Source organism: Glycine soja, chromosome 3, assembly GCF_004193775.1.
Source record: "Glycine soja cultivar W05 chromosome 3, ASM419377v2, whole genome shotgun sequence".
In the NCBI taxonomy this organism is placed as follows: domain Eukaryota; kingdom Viridiplantae; phylum Streptophyta; class Magnoliopsida; order Fabales; family Fabaceae; genus Glycine; species Glycine soja.
The window spans coordinates 34746486-34764085 of record NC_041004.1 but is presented as its reverse complement, the minus strand read 5'-3'; the positions used below and the strand labels follow the sequence as shown (position 1 = coordinate 34764085).

Genomic DNA, 17600 nt, shown 5'->3' with positions numbered 1-17600 from the left:
AAAAAACGCTGCGTTGGGGGGGGGGGGGCTACTGTAGCATGATTGGGCATTTTTGGGCGGGAAATGGGGCAACGAAATCGCGACACGTGGCACCCGAGGGCATTGTTTGTATATAGATAGATGATTTCAAAAATTAAGTGGGTCTCACATTTCTCTCTAACGTGTTGAATCACTTTTTGGACTTGGACGAGATTTGCACATGGCTTTTACTATTTACCTTTTCTTTTCTCACTTTCTTGTTTTTTTTTCTTGAGAAAGATGTATTCAATTAGGATTTAGAAAATTTTTAAACAATATCAAAAAATCTTATGGTAAAAGTCTCATTCAAATAAGACTATTAGAATTTTTTATATAAGCTTGATTTTAATTTTAAAAGTCATTATTTTTTGTTCTTATAATTTCACGATTCTTATATTTTTAGTTCTTATAGTTTGAAATTAATTTTTTTAATCTCTATAATTTATATTTTAATTCTCTTTTAGTCCCTGTAATTTAGAAGTATTTTTTTAGTTCTTATAGTTTATATTTTAATTCTCTTTTAGTACCTATAGTTTGAAAGTAATATTTTTAGTCCCTATAATTTGTATTTTAATTATCTTTTAGTCCTTACTACAAAAAAATATAAAAATAATTAGCTACAAATTAGTTATAAATTATCGATTATTTTTTATTACAAATTATTTTACGATAAATTAGTTACGAATTAGTTAGTAATATTTTTGTAATTAATTGTAATTGATAATACTACTCATATTTTGATGATAAGGACTAAAAGAGAATTAAAATATAAAGTATAGGGACTAAAAATACCACTTTCAAACTATAGAGACTAAAAGAGAATTAAAATACCAATGATAAGGATTAAAAAAAATCACTTTCAAAACTATAGGAACTAAAAAGAGAATTAAAATGTAAACGATAAGGACTAAAAAAATCACTTTCAAAAACTATAAGGACCAAAAAGATAAGAATCATGAAACTATAGAGATCAAATGAGTAATTTAATCAAGTCTTAAAAATTTTTTATTAAGTCACTGTATTTTTTAATTTTTAAAAAAAATTATAAGATTTTTCTAAGTTAAAACAATCTTTTAAAACCATAGTCCAATATATTTTCTTAATTTATTTTCCTTTTTATCATTATCTTCTTCACCTCCTTTTATGTACAAGGAGACATCTTAATGCACATCTACTCTTTTCTATACACATTCTTCCTGGATTGGGTTTGTTTTATGATACAATTGGGATTGTTCACCCGTAGTTGTTGTGTAGAGTAATTTGTTTCTTGGATTTTGAGTTTGTCCCTCCTAGCTGCTGCAGGATACTTTAATGCTCCCTTTTATAGGAGAGAAAGTATGAGGAAAGAAAACATGACTTACAATGTATTTTTTCTGATTGGTTAGAGAGAAGATTGAAGAAAAATGAAAGAAAAAGTTGACCTGTTTTTTCTTACTTTCATTAATATAAGAATTTTTTTAAATATAAGAATTTTTTTAAATTTCTTTGATATTAATGATTCAACTTCAAGTTCTCGGATTGTCTAAAACTGTTAAATTCTCAAATCTTGACTTATCAAAGCAATCCAAGCATTATAAGTAACAAACTTTTCAATTTCTACCAAAAAGTTAAACTTCTATTAACATGCAATTTAATATTTGATATTTGTGTTGTTTATGAATAAAAAAATATATTGTATGTACTATTTCCAGTTATTAATATAACACATCGTCTAAAAGGAATTACTGATTATTTTTTAAGTCATTTTATACTTTATATAAAACACTTAATTTTATTTTCATTCTTTTTTCTTATTAAAGATTTTAAGAATTTACGTTTTTTTACTGACAGTGATACATAATATTTTTATACTTTAATGTCTTCACATGACCCTTAATGACAAGGATAAAATTGATACATTAATAATATTTTTCTTTGAATAAAACTAACTAATTTACCCATTTTTATTTATTTATATAAATTTTCTTAGAAGTGTCTTATAACAGAAACAAGAGAGTAATACTATTATAAAATATTTATTTATATTTTAAAATTCTTACGAGCTTTATTTATTATTTCGGCCTTAGCACGCTAATCGATTAAAATCTTATATCTAAAAATAAAAGAATAAAATTATCAATCAAATTCAAGCAAGCACCCTGCCGCATAAAAGGACGATGTACCACGTTATGACTTATGAGTACCCATGTGTTGCAAAAAAAAAAAAAAAATTGTTTTGTAATAATCAATCGATTGAAAAACATAACCAAATGCTTGACATAGGATAAAAGACTCATCCGCATTCACATGAATGGAAAAATATATTTAATAAAAAAAATTATATTTAATTTTTTTTAGATTAATAATAATTATATATCACGATTAAAGTTCATCTTTGATCTCATAAATTAAGACATATCCATGATTTCTAATTTAGTAAAAAAAAAAAAGAATATCGTGTGTGACCCATGAGTTGTGGGTTCTACACGTGCCTTGTGGGGATAATGAATTGGTGAGTTGCAACTAAAGTGCCTTAACCGTCTTTGCCCTTTTGCTATGGGTTTTGTTGTTTTCATCTTCAAATTCAAAGAGGTGAGGAGTGAGTGAGAGCTAGTTGGGAGCACTTGTATGTCTTGTCTGTGCTACCACACTGTATTTTATTCCTTCTTTTATTTCTAGATGCCTCACTGATCACATGCCTTCACTGACCATATTGATACACCTTTGTCAGGGAAGAAAGTAAAAATAATAATAATAATAATAAAGTGGAACAAAATTTTAAAATATATTTTAAGTTAAAAGATAATAAAAGAAACATAATTTTAAATGTTTTATTTGTTTAAGAGTAATAATATTCATAATTCCATTCTCCCACACCTTACTTTTATATCATTTTTCTCTCAATCTTTTTCTAGTTTTTATATCTGTTTAATTAAGAGTAATAGTATTCGTAATTTCATTTCCCTACAACTTACTTTTACATAATTTTTCTCTCTATCTTTTTCTATTAAGAGTAATAATCATAATTCCATTTTCCTACAACTTACTTTTGCATCTTCTCTCTATCTTTTTCTATTAAGAGTAATATTCATAATTTCATTTTCCTACAACTTACTTTTACATCATTTCTCTCTATTTTTTTTACATCATATCGTATTTATTATTTTTGTCTTTTAATTTTTCATTCGCTCCCTTTGTGTCTCTCTTTGCTCCGCTCCAAAATTGTATAGATGCTTAAGATTTCCCATTTTAGGTTAATATTCATACATCAGTTTCTCTTATAATTTATTTTTATCTTATTCTCTATTTCTTTATCTTTTTTTATCTATATATTACATTACTCCCTTTTAGATTTCACACTAAAATATTTTTTAAAAACAAAATAAATCTCTAATTAAAGAGAACTGAATCCTCTCTAGTCTCTAGTTATTAGACTTGTCCCGATTAAGAGAAAAAAAACTCAGAACTTTTATGGTTGAACAAGTTGGAGTCCACAAAAGTCCTAAGTCTTGTTTTCTCCCATTAAACATATTTAGTGGAGAGAAAATGAACTCTAATAAAATGAAATGAACATGTTACACATTAAACGGAGAGTAGTATTCTTTTTTCCAAAATCATAAAAATGGAAGAAACGGATAGAAAAACAAATGGAGAGGATTTTTTCCATATTTTGTGGATAGTTGATTTGATAAGAAATAGTCGACATGCATTAGAGTTGCTTACCATGTTGCATTGAGTTCCAACTTGCATGTTACTTCTTCTTGGTTCTTCAAATTGTTAGAAAATTAAAATAAAATAAAATAAATAAATAAGAAGAAAATGCTAAGTCTTGAATTAAATAAGAAAATAATTTTAATTGACAGGACATGAATCAACAATGCACTATATCATATAATAAGCACAAAGAAAAATAAAGTAGGGGAAGAAATAATCAGTCTGGGTTGAAGCGCGCAAACACTATCCTTAGAGAGAAAACACCCTCAATGCACGGGTAGAAAAATATGATTGCGCTCCTCTCCCAAGATTCAACAACCCGTTGGTTCTGATGGTGTGCAGCGAAAGGATCCCCGAACCTTTTGAACATCAATGCTCTTACTCTCAAAAATAAGTTTTTATAAGAGAAAGAAGAGAAAATTTAAATTTTAGGGAGAAAGAAATCAAATTGCTACTCTACTTGTCTTTTCTAGAGAGGAGGAAAGAGATAGGCATCAAGCCCCTTATGCAACAACAAAAAAATATGACGATTGGAAATCAAATATTGGAAACCAACTTACAGGTATCAAAACAAACATACAAATTACATTGATCCATTAAAACAAAATCTTAGAAAGATAGAAAATCTAATTTTATGTAATCGATTCTAAAATAAATATTTTATTTTATATATTATAAGTAATATATGTTTATAAATTATAAATTATAAAACAAATATTTACTAACATTCCCCTATATAATTTAAAATTTTAAAATATATATTATTTTTTGAAAAAAAAATTGTATAGAAACATAAGAGAAAGAGTATGTGATATTGTATTTCGGCATAAGGAACCTTCAAATTTTGAGCCTTATACCTAATGTTTATGAACTTCCACCCGAGAATAATGTAGTGACTTAATTGTCTTAAACTATACATTCTTTAACCGGACTTTAGTACATGTATAACCCCTACAATATTGATGTTCAATTAGGTTTTAATCAATAGTAGCACGTTACACGGCCTTGCGCATGTATCTTGTTTCATGAGTGTCACTTAGAGATTAGCCCATATCTCACAGTGGCGGCTTCACCACCACACTCACTAGGTAAATCCTTAAATAGTGGTTTGTGACCTTTTCCCTACAATAATTATCATCAGATTCATTCAGAGGTATTTTTTATACCAAAAATACACATATATAAATACCTCAACCTTAATATTGCCACAATTTATAATATATATCGTCATAGGAATGAGAAACAAAACAACTCCGCAAAATTCTATTTTGGTGTACTTTAGTCCAAGCAATTTTGTTGTTACCCGTTGAACTTCATTCATGGGATCACCAATCACACGGAGATGAGTGTCCATTGTTGTAACTAAATAATGAGCTTTAGTCTCATTCCCCTCGACGACTCAAGCACTTGTTGACGCGTCAACCCTTTTGTAAGCGGATCTGCAATATTATTTTCTGACCTGACAAAGTCAAGAGAAATGACATCATGAGAAATCAATTTTTGATAGACTTATGCCTCACTCTTAAGTGTCTTCTTTTTTCATTAAAAATTTTGCTAGTAACTTTAGATATAGCAACTTCACTATCACAATGCATTGGAATGGGAGATATAGGCTTATTCAACAATGACAAATCACATACAAACATAAAATGACACATCCACTATCATCAAATTGTTTAACATACACACATTTATCACTATTATTGATTTGAAAACCATACGAAAAAACAATTTGATCAAACTTTTGTGTCATTGCTTTGGAGCTTGTTTCAAACCATATAAAGATTTAACAATTTATTTTTTAAAGGAAAAACATTTTCAAGGAAAGTGACATCTCTAGATTCCATAACAGTATCATTAGAAATTTCAGACACTTTTGAATTAAATACCAAAAATCTATAAGTAGTACTATGCAAAGAATATCCAACAAAAACACAATCAACAGTTTTTGGTTCAAATTTCCTTTTCTTATTAATGGGGATATTAACCTTTGCTAGACACCCCCACACTTTAAGATATTTTATATTTGGTTCTCTTTTTCTCCATAGCTCATAAAGGGTTTCTTCAAAAATTTTATAAGGCGCTCTATTAAGAATATGACATGCAGAATATAAAGTTTCACCCCACATATTACTTGGCAAACCAAAACTTACAAGCATAGCATTTACTATATAAAGCAAGGTATGTTCCTTTCTTTTTGCAATACCATTAGATTAAGGAGCATACGGAGGTGTCACTTCATGAATAATATCATGTTGTGAAAGCAATGTCTTCCAAGGTTATTTTGATGATGTCAAAGAATCAAGAGTTAAGTAAATTCAAAAGATTCAAGAATCAAGTTCTCAAGAATCAAGATTCAAGGATAATCAAGATCAAGATTCAAGACTCAAGAATCAAGAGAAGACTCAATCAAGATAAGTAGTAAAAAAGTTTTTCAAAACATTGAGTAGCACAAGAAGTTTTCACAAAATCATTACCAAAAAGTTTTACTCTCTGTTAATCGATTACCAGAAGGTAGTAATCGATTACCAGTGTTTTAAAACGTTAAGATTTCAAATTTCAAGAGTTACAACTTGTGTTTAAACAGTTTTAAATCAGTTTAAACTTGTGTAATCGATTACCAGAGTTTCTAAACGTTTTAATTTTCAAAATTCAAAATGAAGAGTCACATCTATTGATGTGTAATCGATTACACCTTAATGGTAATCGATTACCAGTGACTGATTTCGAAAAATACATTTCCAAAAGTCACAATTCTTCAAGTGACTTGTTTCTGAAGATTTTTTCAAAAGTCGCAACTGTTTAAGTGACTAGTTTTAAAGAAATTGCCAAGAGCCACAAGTTTTGACTTGAGTCATCAAGAGATTATAAATATGTGACCATGGCATGAGTTTTAATAATTATTAATCATCTTTGAATCATCTATCTTTCAATCTTTTTTCAACATCATCTCTCAAACATCTTTCAATCAATCTTTCAATATCTTTCTACAGAATTTTCGAATTCATTTATCTTCATCTTTCTAAAAGTTTTTTTATCAACACTTTCTCTTCCAAGAAAAGTTCTTTGTTCAAAAACTTGTGCTATTCATCTTTTTCATTCTCTTCTCCCTTTGCCAAAAGAACGAAGGACTAACCGTCTGAATTCTTTTGTGTCTCTCTTCTCCCTTACAAAAGATTCAAATGACTAACCGCCTGAGAATTCTTTTGATTCTTCCTTTCCCCTTAAGCAAAAGATTTCAAAGGACTAACCGTCTGAGATATCTTTTGTCTCCCCTTACAAAGATTCAAAGGACTAACCGCCTGAGAATTCTTTGTCCCAACACATTGGAGGGTACATCCTTTGAGGTTCAAGTAGAGGGTACATCTACTTGTGGATTGTTATACTGAGAACAAGAGAGGGTACATCTCTTGTGGATCAGTTCAAGTGGAGGGTATATCCACTTGGTTTTTCAAAGAGAACAAGGGAAGGTACATCCCTTGTGGATCTTTGGCTTGTAAAGGATTTTACAAGGTTGAAAGAAATCTTAAGAACTGCAGGTTGCTTGGGGACTGGATGTAGGCACGGTTTGTGGCTGAACCAGTATAAATCTTGTGTTTGTCTTCTTCTTCCCTATACTCTTTAATTTCCGCTGTGTACTTTTAATTATCGCTTTAACTTTTGGTTAAGTTTCTATTTCTGTTCTTTACTTTCTTAACTTAGTAGTAAAAGCCTATTTGAATCTAGTAACATTAAGAATGATAGATTTTTAATTAGTCAAGACACGTTCATAATTAATTCAACCTCCCCTTCTTAATTATTCCGAGGTCACTTGATCCAACACATGCATTTCACAAAAATTAATCGTGTCTAAAAATGTGTATTCTCCACCTCTATCGAAACGTAAAATTTTAATTTTTCTTTCTAATTGATTTCCTAGTTTTTGTTTTATATACTTTGAAATTATAAAACAATTCACTTTTGTGATTAAGTAAATACACATAACAATATTCGGAAAAATTATCAATGAAAGTAATAAAATATCTCTTACCACCAAGTGTTAACACATCATTACTATCACATACATCACTCTGAACCAATTCAAGCAAGTTAGTTTCTCTTTCAATACATGTAGTAAAACTCTTTCTGGGTTTCTTTGCTTGAATACATGTTTCACATTTTTATTTTAAATCAATGGAAGCCTTAGGAATAAGATTAAGAGACATCATTATTTTGATAGAATTCAAATTCACATGTCCTAGCCTAGCATGCCACATATTATAACATTCAACATTTGCAACAAAAGAAGAAAGACTAGATATTTTATTAATGGAAAGAGACATACGACTTAATGTGGAAGCAATGCCTTCCAATATTATTTTGATAATGCCAAAGAATCAAGAGTTAAGCAAGTTCCAAAGAATCAAGAGTAAAAAAGCTTCAAGAATTAAGTTTCAAAGAATCAAGATTCAAGAACAATCAAGTTTCAAGATTTAATCAAGTTTCAAGAATCAAGATTCAAGAACAATCAAGATCAAGATTCAAGAATCAAGAGAAGACTCAATCAAGATAAGTACTAAAAAAGTTTTTCAAAACATTGAGTAGCACAAGAATTTTTCACAAAATCTTTTACCAAAGAGTTTTACTCTATGGTAATCGATTACTAGAAGGTAGTAATTGATTACCAGTAGCCAGCATTGTTTTCAAAACTAATTTACAAAGCTGTAATCGATTACCATGAGCATGTAATCGATTACCAATGTTTTAAAACGTTAGATTTCAAATTTCAAGAGTCACAATTAGTGATAAAACATTTTCAAATCATTTTAAATTTGTGTAATCAATTACACAATACTTGTAATCGATTACCAGTGTTTCTAAACGTTTTGATTTTCAAAATTAAACATGAAGAGTCACATCTTTTGATGTGTAATCGATTACACTATAATGGTAATCGATTACCAGTGACTGATTTCGAAAAATAAATTACCAAAAGTCATAATTCTTAAAGTGACTTGTTTCTGAAGAGTTTTTCAAAAGTCATAACCTTTAAGTGACTAGTTTTCAAAAGAGTCACAACTTTTAAAGTAACTAGTTTTCAAACGAGTCACAATTTTTAAAAGGTGACTAGTTTTAAAGAAATTACCAAGAGTCACAAACTTTAACTTGAGTCATCAAATGATTATAAATATGTGACCATGACACGAATTTCAAATAACTAAGAGTGATTCCTTTCATTCTAAAAGATTGATTTCTTTTTATGATCAACAGATTTCTTTCATAGAATTTTTGTTCCAAGAAAAGTTCATTGTTCAAAAACTTGTGCTACTCTTCTTCTTCATTCACTTCAAGTTTATTGTTCAAAAACTTGTGCTACTCTTCTTCTTCATTCACTTTTTTCTCTTGTCAAAAGATTCAAAGGACTAACCGCCTGAGAATTCTTTTGTTTCTTCCCTTCTCCCTTTTGACAAAAGATTTCAAAGGACTAACCGCCTAAGATATCTTCTGTTTCTTACAAAAGATTTCAAAGGACTAACCGCCTGAGATATCTTTTGTATCCCCCTCACAGAGAATTCAAGGGACTAACTGCCTAAGAATTCTTTGTCCTAACACATTGGATGGTATATCCTTTGTGGTACAAGTAGATGGCACATATACTTGAGTTGTTATACTGAGAACAAGAGATGGTACATCTCTTATGGATCAGTTCAAGTGGAGGGTACATCCACTTGGTTGTTCAAAGAGAACAAGGGAGGGTACATCCCTTGTGGATCTTTGGCTTGTAAAGGATTTTACAAGGTTGAAAGAAATCTCAAGAATCGTTGGTTGCTTGGGGACTGGATAAATCTTGTGTTTGTCTTTTTCTTCTCTACACTCTTTAATTTCCGTTGTGTACTTTTAATTGCCGCTTTTACTTTTGGTTAAGTTATTGTTTTTGTTCTTTACTTTCTTAACTTAGTAGTAAAAGCATAGTTGAATCTAGTAACATTAAGAAGGATAATTTTTAATTAGTCAAGATACATTAATAATTAATTCAACCCCTCCCCCTTCTTAATTATTCCGAGACCACTTGATCCAACACTTAACTTAAACAAACCATTACAAATGTAGCCTTTACCAATAAAAACACCATGTCTCGTAATAACAACTCTATTGGACTCAAAAACAACCTTGTACCCTTGTTGGACTAACAAAGAAGTACTTATTAAATTTTTCCTAATATTAGAAATATGATAGACTCCATCTAAAACAAGAAAATTCCCTGAAGATAGCTCTAGCTTCACATGACCTTCTCCTAACACATGTGTCATACTCTCATTCCCCATGTTCACGGTACGTGTGCTTGATTCCTGATATAAAGAAAATAATTTTTTTTATCAATACACACATGAACATTAGCCTCAGAGTCTATAAACTAATCATTTGAGTTAAAAACACAATTTAACTCAAGGCTAGTGACATGGTACCTGCCAGATAGGGAATCAGAGGCAGCACTGGTGGTAACAACATTAGCATGAGGTTTAGGGAAATACGTAGGCTCGCGATGACGTTGAAAACAATTCTTGGCCAAATGATTAGCTCGCCCACAAACAAAGCAAAAAATTTCATTTCCTGAATTTTTATCCTTAGGCTTATTGTTGTTATTAAAAACATTGTTCTTATTTTTAGAAAAAGAAGGTTTTCTACCAATTTTTTTTTTGTTAAACCCATGCTTTTTGAAGGACTTAGAGAAAGGTTTGCTAGAGCTCTTAACAAGATAGGCCTTAGAGTGAGAATCATATTTTTGCAAGTGTTTTTGAGATGAACGATGTTTATCCTCAATGCAGAGACATACAAGCAAATCATCAAAGGTGAAATCTTCATGTTTATGTTTCTGGCTTTGAGCAAAATCAGTCCATGAAGGTGGAAATTTTGAAATCATGAAAGCCACAAGCATAATGTTAGGAAAAACAATTCCTTTCAATTTCATGTCATAAACAATGTTTTCAAATTCATGGATATGATCTAAAACAGATTTTCCATCAATCATTTGAAGCTCAATCATTTTTTCACAAGAGTATCGACTTAAACATTTTTCAGCAGATCCATATTTCAATTCAAGTGTTTCCCATAACTCAACAAAATTTTTGGTATGACAAAAAAGTTTATGTGTTATCAGCCAAAGCACTTAAAATGCGTCCATGACACAAAATATCTTTATCAAAAACATCATGCTTAGTGGTAGAAGATTTGGTTGTATCAGTTTGAACTATATTAGTAAAGAAAGTCAAAGTTTTTATTTCTCTTTTAGAAATCACAGAGTATAAATTCAATTCAGTAAACCAGAATTTCATTTGTTGTTGCCAACAGATAAAAAATTCACTCGTAGATTTTTCAGGCTTACTGGAAAGGAACTTAATCATATCCATGACGGATATTTTGATTAAACAAAATGTGACCGCAGAAAAGACTATGCAAGAAGAAAGTGAATTTTTTCTATGTAAGAAGGTTAGAAAATTAAAATAAAATGAAAGAAATAAATAAGAAGAAAATGCAAAGTCTTGAATTAAATAACAAAATAACATTAGCAAAATAACTTTAATTGGCAGGACATGAATCAACAATGCATTATATCATATGATAAGCACGAAGAAAAATAACTTAGAGGAAGAAATAATTAGTCTTGGTTGAAGCGCGCAAACGCTATCCTTAGAGAGAAAATGCCCCCACTATACTCGTAGAAAAATTTGATTGCGCTCATCTCTCAAAAGATGACAACCCGTTGGTTCGGATTGTGTATAGCGAAAAGGATCCTCGAACTTCTGAACACCAATGTTCTTGCTCTCAAAAATAAGTTTTTATAAGAGAAGGAAGAGAAAATCTCGGAGAGAAAGAAATCGCTTGTCTTTTCTAGGGAGGAGGATATATATATATATATATATATATATATATATATATATATATATATATATATAGGGGGCATATGGGGTGAGAGAAGTGTTTTATTATGAGAGGTGAGGGGATTAAATATCTGCCCTTAGATCAAAATAGAAGGTCCATATTTAATCGCTAATTAAAACTACAAGTGCATTCAATTTTGGTTCTATCACACAGTGTTTTAGTAGATTTTGTTTGGTTTGAGTTTCTAATGACTTTTTATTCTCTCGTACTTCTTTGAATAATAGTAAAGTAGTGTTACCATTTTTTGAATGATACAGGTATGTCTTGAAAAAATAAATTATTTCATAAAATACCTTGAACCACTCGAGCCTCTTTGTCCAGGGTGACAACAAAACAACAGAGCAAGTTGAAAAACCCAATAGGAAGATGCGTTAGAAAAACCCCAAAAGTAGTTTTTGATAATGTTTGATCACGAGAAAGATGATGGGACGATAAAGAAAGAAAAGGTAATACGCGCGAAAGAATTGGAAACCAAGAGTGAGAAAAGCGTGTGACATAATCAAACTTGAATGCACGTGTAATTTTAATTAGCAATTAAATCTGGACTTTCTATTTTGATCATGACGGTTATTTAATCATTCATCTCACATCTCCTAATAAAAAGCTCCTTTTAGCTTGTATGCAACAATCAAACTATGACTAAAAAATTAGATATGATAGCTGAAAACCAACCTACAAGTGTCAAAACAAAGATAACAACTTATATTAACACGTTAACAAAATCTTAAAAAGATAAAAAAAATTTAATTTTACGTAACAGATCTTAAAATAAATATCTTATTTTATAAAAAAATTAATATAAGTAATATATATTTATAAATTTTAAATTATAAAATGGAATGAACATGTTACACATAAACATTAAATGGAGAGTAGCATTCATTTTTCCAAAATCATAAAAATGGAAGAAACGGATTGAAAAACAAATGGAGAGGATTTTTTTCCATATTTTGTGGATAGTTGATTAATAAGAAATAGCCGACATGCATTAGAGTTGCTTACCATGTTGCATTGAGTTCCAACTTGCATGTTACTTCTTCTTAGTTCTTCGAATTAAGTATACTTTTTCATTCATTAGAGTGCGTGTGAGTTACACTGTTGAGTTAGTGTGAGTGATGAGTGCATGCTCACACTCCTCGCACGTTCCCCTGCCCCCCCTCATCAATATATAAAACCAATCCTCTTATTTCTCTCCATCTCTCTCAAACAAAAGAAAGAAGAAAACAATGGACTTGTACGGTTCCTTTTCCACCCCTTCAGATTGCTTACACATCGATGATTTTCTAGATTTCTCCAACATCACCACCACCACCACCGACACCCACCACCACTTTCCTCCGCCGCAAAACTCTCCATCAATCTCCCACGATCCCAATTTCTTCCTCAATTTCCCTTCCGTTCCGGTAAGCCTACTACTATGTTCAAGTTTTTACCTTGATATGATCCAATCAATACTCTAATATATGGGTGTCATAAAACAGTCTTTACATTTTATTTTTATGTATTTAATTTTTACGTTATCAATTAATAAAAAAATGATTATTAATGTATCTATCTATCAATACAAAATCCAACAATCTTATAAAGAATAGTTAAAAGGGAGATTATGTATTGAATGGGGGATCAATTGAACTATGATTGCTTTTATTTTTATGAATATCCACGGTTTCTCAATAAAATATTTAAAGGGCGTATTTTTTTTATAAAAAATGTAATGGTGATAACAAAATCCTAAATCCTAAAAGATTTTTGCATCCATTTTAATCAAGTTTCTATTTTTAATTTAAAGTTATGCAAGCAATATCATTGTAAAACCATTATTAATATAATTTTTAAATAATTATTATAAAAATAATAAATTTATTATTATATATGTAATGACAGTGTAACTAGTACACATATATTATTTACTTTTTGTTGGAGTATTATTATTTATTTGCTCATTATCTTTTCTTAATTTCGCTGTATCCATAGAGCGACGAAGCAGTGGAGCTGGAGTGGCTCTCCCAGTTCGTGAACGACGAGGCGACGTCGTTTCACAACATCCCACCACCCGCATCCATTGGATCCCACACGACGCCGTTTCTTTCCAACAATAACAGGAACGATAATAATAACGAATATCCCAAATCATCATCATCTTCACCGGTGTTGGCGGGAAAATCGAGAGCAAGAAGGGAAGGGTCGGTGACCGGCGACGGCGTGCGGCGCTGCAGCCACTGTGCGACGGATAAGACCCCGCAGTGGCGCACGGGACCGTTGGGGCCGAAGACGCTCTGCAACGCGTGCGGCGTGCGGTTCAAGTCGGGTCGGCTCGTACCCGAATACCGACCCGCCGCGAGCCCTACGTTCGTGATGACTCAGCACTCGAACTCGCACCGCAAGGTTATGGAGCTCCGTCGCCAGAAGGAGCTGCTCCGCCACCAGCAGCAAGAACAATGCTACCGTCACACTCACCACGACTTCAAAGTCTGCTGACGTGTCTCTTGTCTGTCCTTACTTTTTTCTTTTTTTCTTCTTTTGAATAAATAATCAAATTCGACCAGTGATGCACTAATAAATTGATCTTTAAAAATAAAGAATTTAAATGTAATAAGTATAATGAATTTATCTTTGAATTTTATATTTTAATGTCAATTTTTTTAAAAATATATATATTTATTATTAAATTCATGTTTAAATATTATAATTTAATAATAAATAATTTTACAAAATTAATAATAGAATTAATTTGTTATATTTTTTATGCATTCAAATATTAAATTTATATTTTTAATCTTTTATTTCGTGGATTAATCTTTCAATCCATCGCCCTAGTATCTATTAAATATATAATTATTTGCTAAATCACAAAGTTTTGTAAATCTAATGAATTTTACTCCTACTTTTATTAAGTTTTTTCTAGTCAATGTCAAATTCTAGACATTGAATCTATACCAAAATTTGACACTGCTTAGTTTATTGTTGTATTTTTCCTTGTTTGTTGTGGATGAGTCTATGCATAAGGAGATGTAAAAAAATGTCATTGATATTGTTTTTTTGTGAATGGAGATGTCATTGATATAGTGATACATATTATGAGTTAATTTACGAAATTAGGAGTTAATTAACTTATTGGAGATTATTTGAGGATTTGGTGTATGATAATTGTGAATTTGGGTTTAATTATTTATTGATATTTAATTATGATTGAGGAATTTAATTAATTGGCCATAATAGGATTTCTTTTTTTTTTTTTCTACAAAACTTCAACACAAGACTTTGCTTAGAAAATAAGTTTTAATTTTACTTAAATCAATGACATGACATGTTAGTTATTTCTTATAAAATTTAATAAAGGGTATATTAAAAAGAATAAATTGGTACACTCTCCTTTTTATGTATTCATCATTGTTACGTTCATAAAATCAATTTGAGAACATTATTTTTGCACTCCCTTAGTTTTACTTTCCTATATATATAAAACTACATAACTTTTTTTTGACAGAAATAAAACTACATAACTAGTATATTACTATCACTATTGTGGTGCATGTATCCATTATTATGTAATGCATTTTGTTCAATAAATACGAGTGCCACAAACGGTGAAGCAGAGATGGCACTATTTGTTTATTGGCTACTTATTTAGGCTCTCTCTGATCTCAAGTAAAGGGTTGTTGATTTTTTTTTTCTTTTTTTATCTTGAGGAGAATTGAAGTGTCATTCGTGAGAAAAAGGGAAAAAAGTCGTCCTTTATTGTTACGGTTTTAAAGGTAAAAGGTTCAACTATCATTTGCTGTCTTTTCACTTTTTTATCAAACTCGGTCAAATTTATCTAAGAGGACCTTTTAATAATTATTTATTAAATAGGGTTCTTTTTGAAAATATTTGCGGAGGGAGTTCTTTTTTATAAAGGGTATCGCCATCATCAATGACGAGACACCAGTCTCACTAATTGAAGGGACGAGATAGGCTGATGTGATGGTGTCGCTGGTACTTGTGGCAATACATGGAGAAGAAAAAAATATTATCGGTCTGTATAGCAAAACAACTGGCTTAGTTTTACATTTTTTTTTATTTTTTTAATAAAAGAAATATATGTTATTTATATTTTTTTTCTCATCTTTCAAAACTGGGTCAGGAGAAGCACATATGCTTTGCAAAAGATTATTTTCCTTAGTCTTATAATCTTCATTCTTTATATCAAGCATTATGTTTATATAATTAAAGAAAAGTATATGTGCCGTCAATACTTATGGCGATATTTAATGTGGCAAATAAAATATTTTTATTTTATACAGTTTGATAATATGAAGGTATATTAAATATTTTTATATGATAAAAAATTCAGTTTCTCTTGTTATTTTTCTTGTTTTTTATAAAAAAATATTAATAGAAGTGATTTATAATTACAACTAAGATTATTTAACTATTAAACATATTTTTAAAATTAAAATGAGAATTATTATGAGTAAAAATGTAAAATGAAATTCACTAATTAAGTTAAGAATTTTAATAATTCTCATTTTAAAATTCACTAATTATTATTAAAATTTTTAACTTAATTAGTGAATTTCATTTTACGTTTTTACTCATATAATAATTCTCATTTTAATTTTAAAAATATGTTTAATAGTTAAATAATCTTAATTGTAATTATAAATCACTTCTATTAATATTTTTTTATAAAAAACAAGAGAAATAACAAGAGAAATTGAATTTTTTATTATATAAAAATATTTAATATACCTTTATATTATCAAACTGTATAAAATAAAAATATTTTATTTGCCACATTAAATATCGCCATAAGCACTGGCGGCACATATGCTTTTCTTTAATTATATAAACATAATGCTTTATATAAAGAATGAAGACTATAAGACTAAGGAAAATAATCTTTTGCAAAGCATATGTGCTTCTCGTGACCCAGTTTCGAAAGATGAAAAAAAAATATAAATAACATGTACTTCTTTTATTAAAAAAATAAAAAAAATGCAAAACTAAGCCAGTTTCCTTCTTCATGTATTGTCACAAGCACTGACGACACCATCACATCAGCCTGCCTCACCCCTCCCATTAGCGAGACTGCCTCCACCTCACCGCTCCTTCCATGGGCGAGACACGTCATTGGTGATGACAACACCCTTTATAAAAAGAAACCCCTCCACAAATACTTTTAAAAGAAATCATGTTTGATAAATAATTACTAAAAGGGTCCTTGAGATAAATTTGCCCCAAACTCACATACAAAGAGCCAATGAGAGCGTGGGACTTGCACGTGACATAGCCTAAAGTGAGCCCAATTTTGGATACAATAATAATATCAGTTGCTCAGATCCTGTAAGCATAACAGATAAATTATTACTTCCTCCTTCCTGTATTCTAAGTTATTTAAACAGACCAAAAAATAAATAAATACATAAAAGAGAATAATAATTTTTTTAAATTTATTTTATTTAATAGATGAAAGAGAATAATATTAAAGTTAGATTTAGAAACTAAAAAAAATTATTTAGAATATTAGTAGAAAAAACAGTTAATATTATAATACCTTAAAAAAACCAAATATAACACTTATTCACAGATAAAACATATTGCATGCACAGGATATGAGTATTATTTAAACACTAATAATTCTTGTAGTCGCGATCGCAATATAAAGATAATAAGGACGAATAATATGCAAGATATTCTTCAGTTATCAACAGCAACATAATGAAGGACATACAGGTGAGTGATGACACTGCCATGGATTGCATTATGGAATGTAGGAACATGCAAAAGCTTTGACCAGTCGACAAGTTGATGTTTCCAGAACTGAAAGCTGCTCTAATTGTTTGGGTAGCAGAGTAATGAAATAGTATATATCCTACAGTTCAAATTAGAATTGAGAAAAAAAATCTCAATGACTAAAGAAAAAGTCATAGACAATAATTAGATTTTTTTCACTTAGTGGAATAAAATGCCACACTTTTCTCTAAATA

At 29.8% G+C, this 17600-nt stretch overlaps 1 protein-coding gene across 1 annotated transcript; it reads left to right on the top strand.

Moving 5' to 3' along the window:
* Positions 1-12769: 12769 nt before the first annotated feature.
* Positions 12770-14258, top strand: LOC114406563 (GATA transcription factor 2-like). The gene is made up of 2 exons (XM_028369296.1): positions 12770-13034; positions 13606-14258. The coding sequence occupies exons 1-2, from the start codon at positions 12858-12860 to the stop codon at positions 14107-14109; spliced, it is 681 nt and encodes a 226-aa protein (XP_028225097.1). The 5' UTR covers positions 12770-12857; the 3' UTR covers positions 14110-14258.
* Positions 14259-17600: the final 3342 nt, after the last annotated feature.

Coding starts and splice junctions, on each gene's coding strand:
- LOC114406563 (XM_028369296.1), top strand. CDS start 12,858: ATGGACTTGTACGGTTCCTTTTCCACCCCTTCAGATTGCTTACACATC. Junction 13,035..13,605: donor TCAATTTCCCTTCCGTTCCG/GTAAGCCTACTA, acceptor CTGTATCCATAG/AGCGACGAAGCAGTGGAGCT.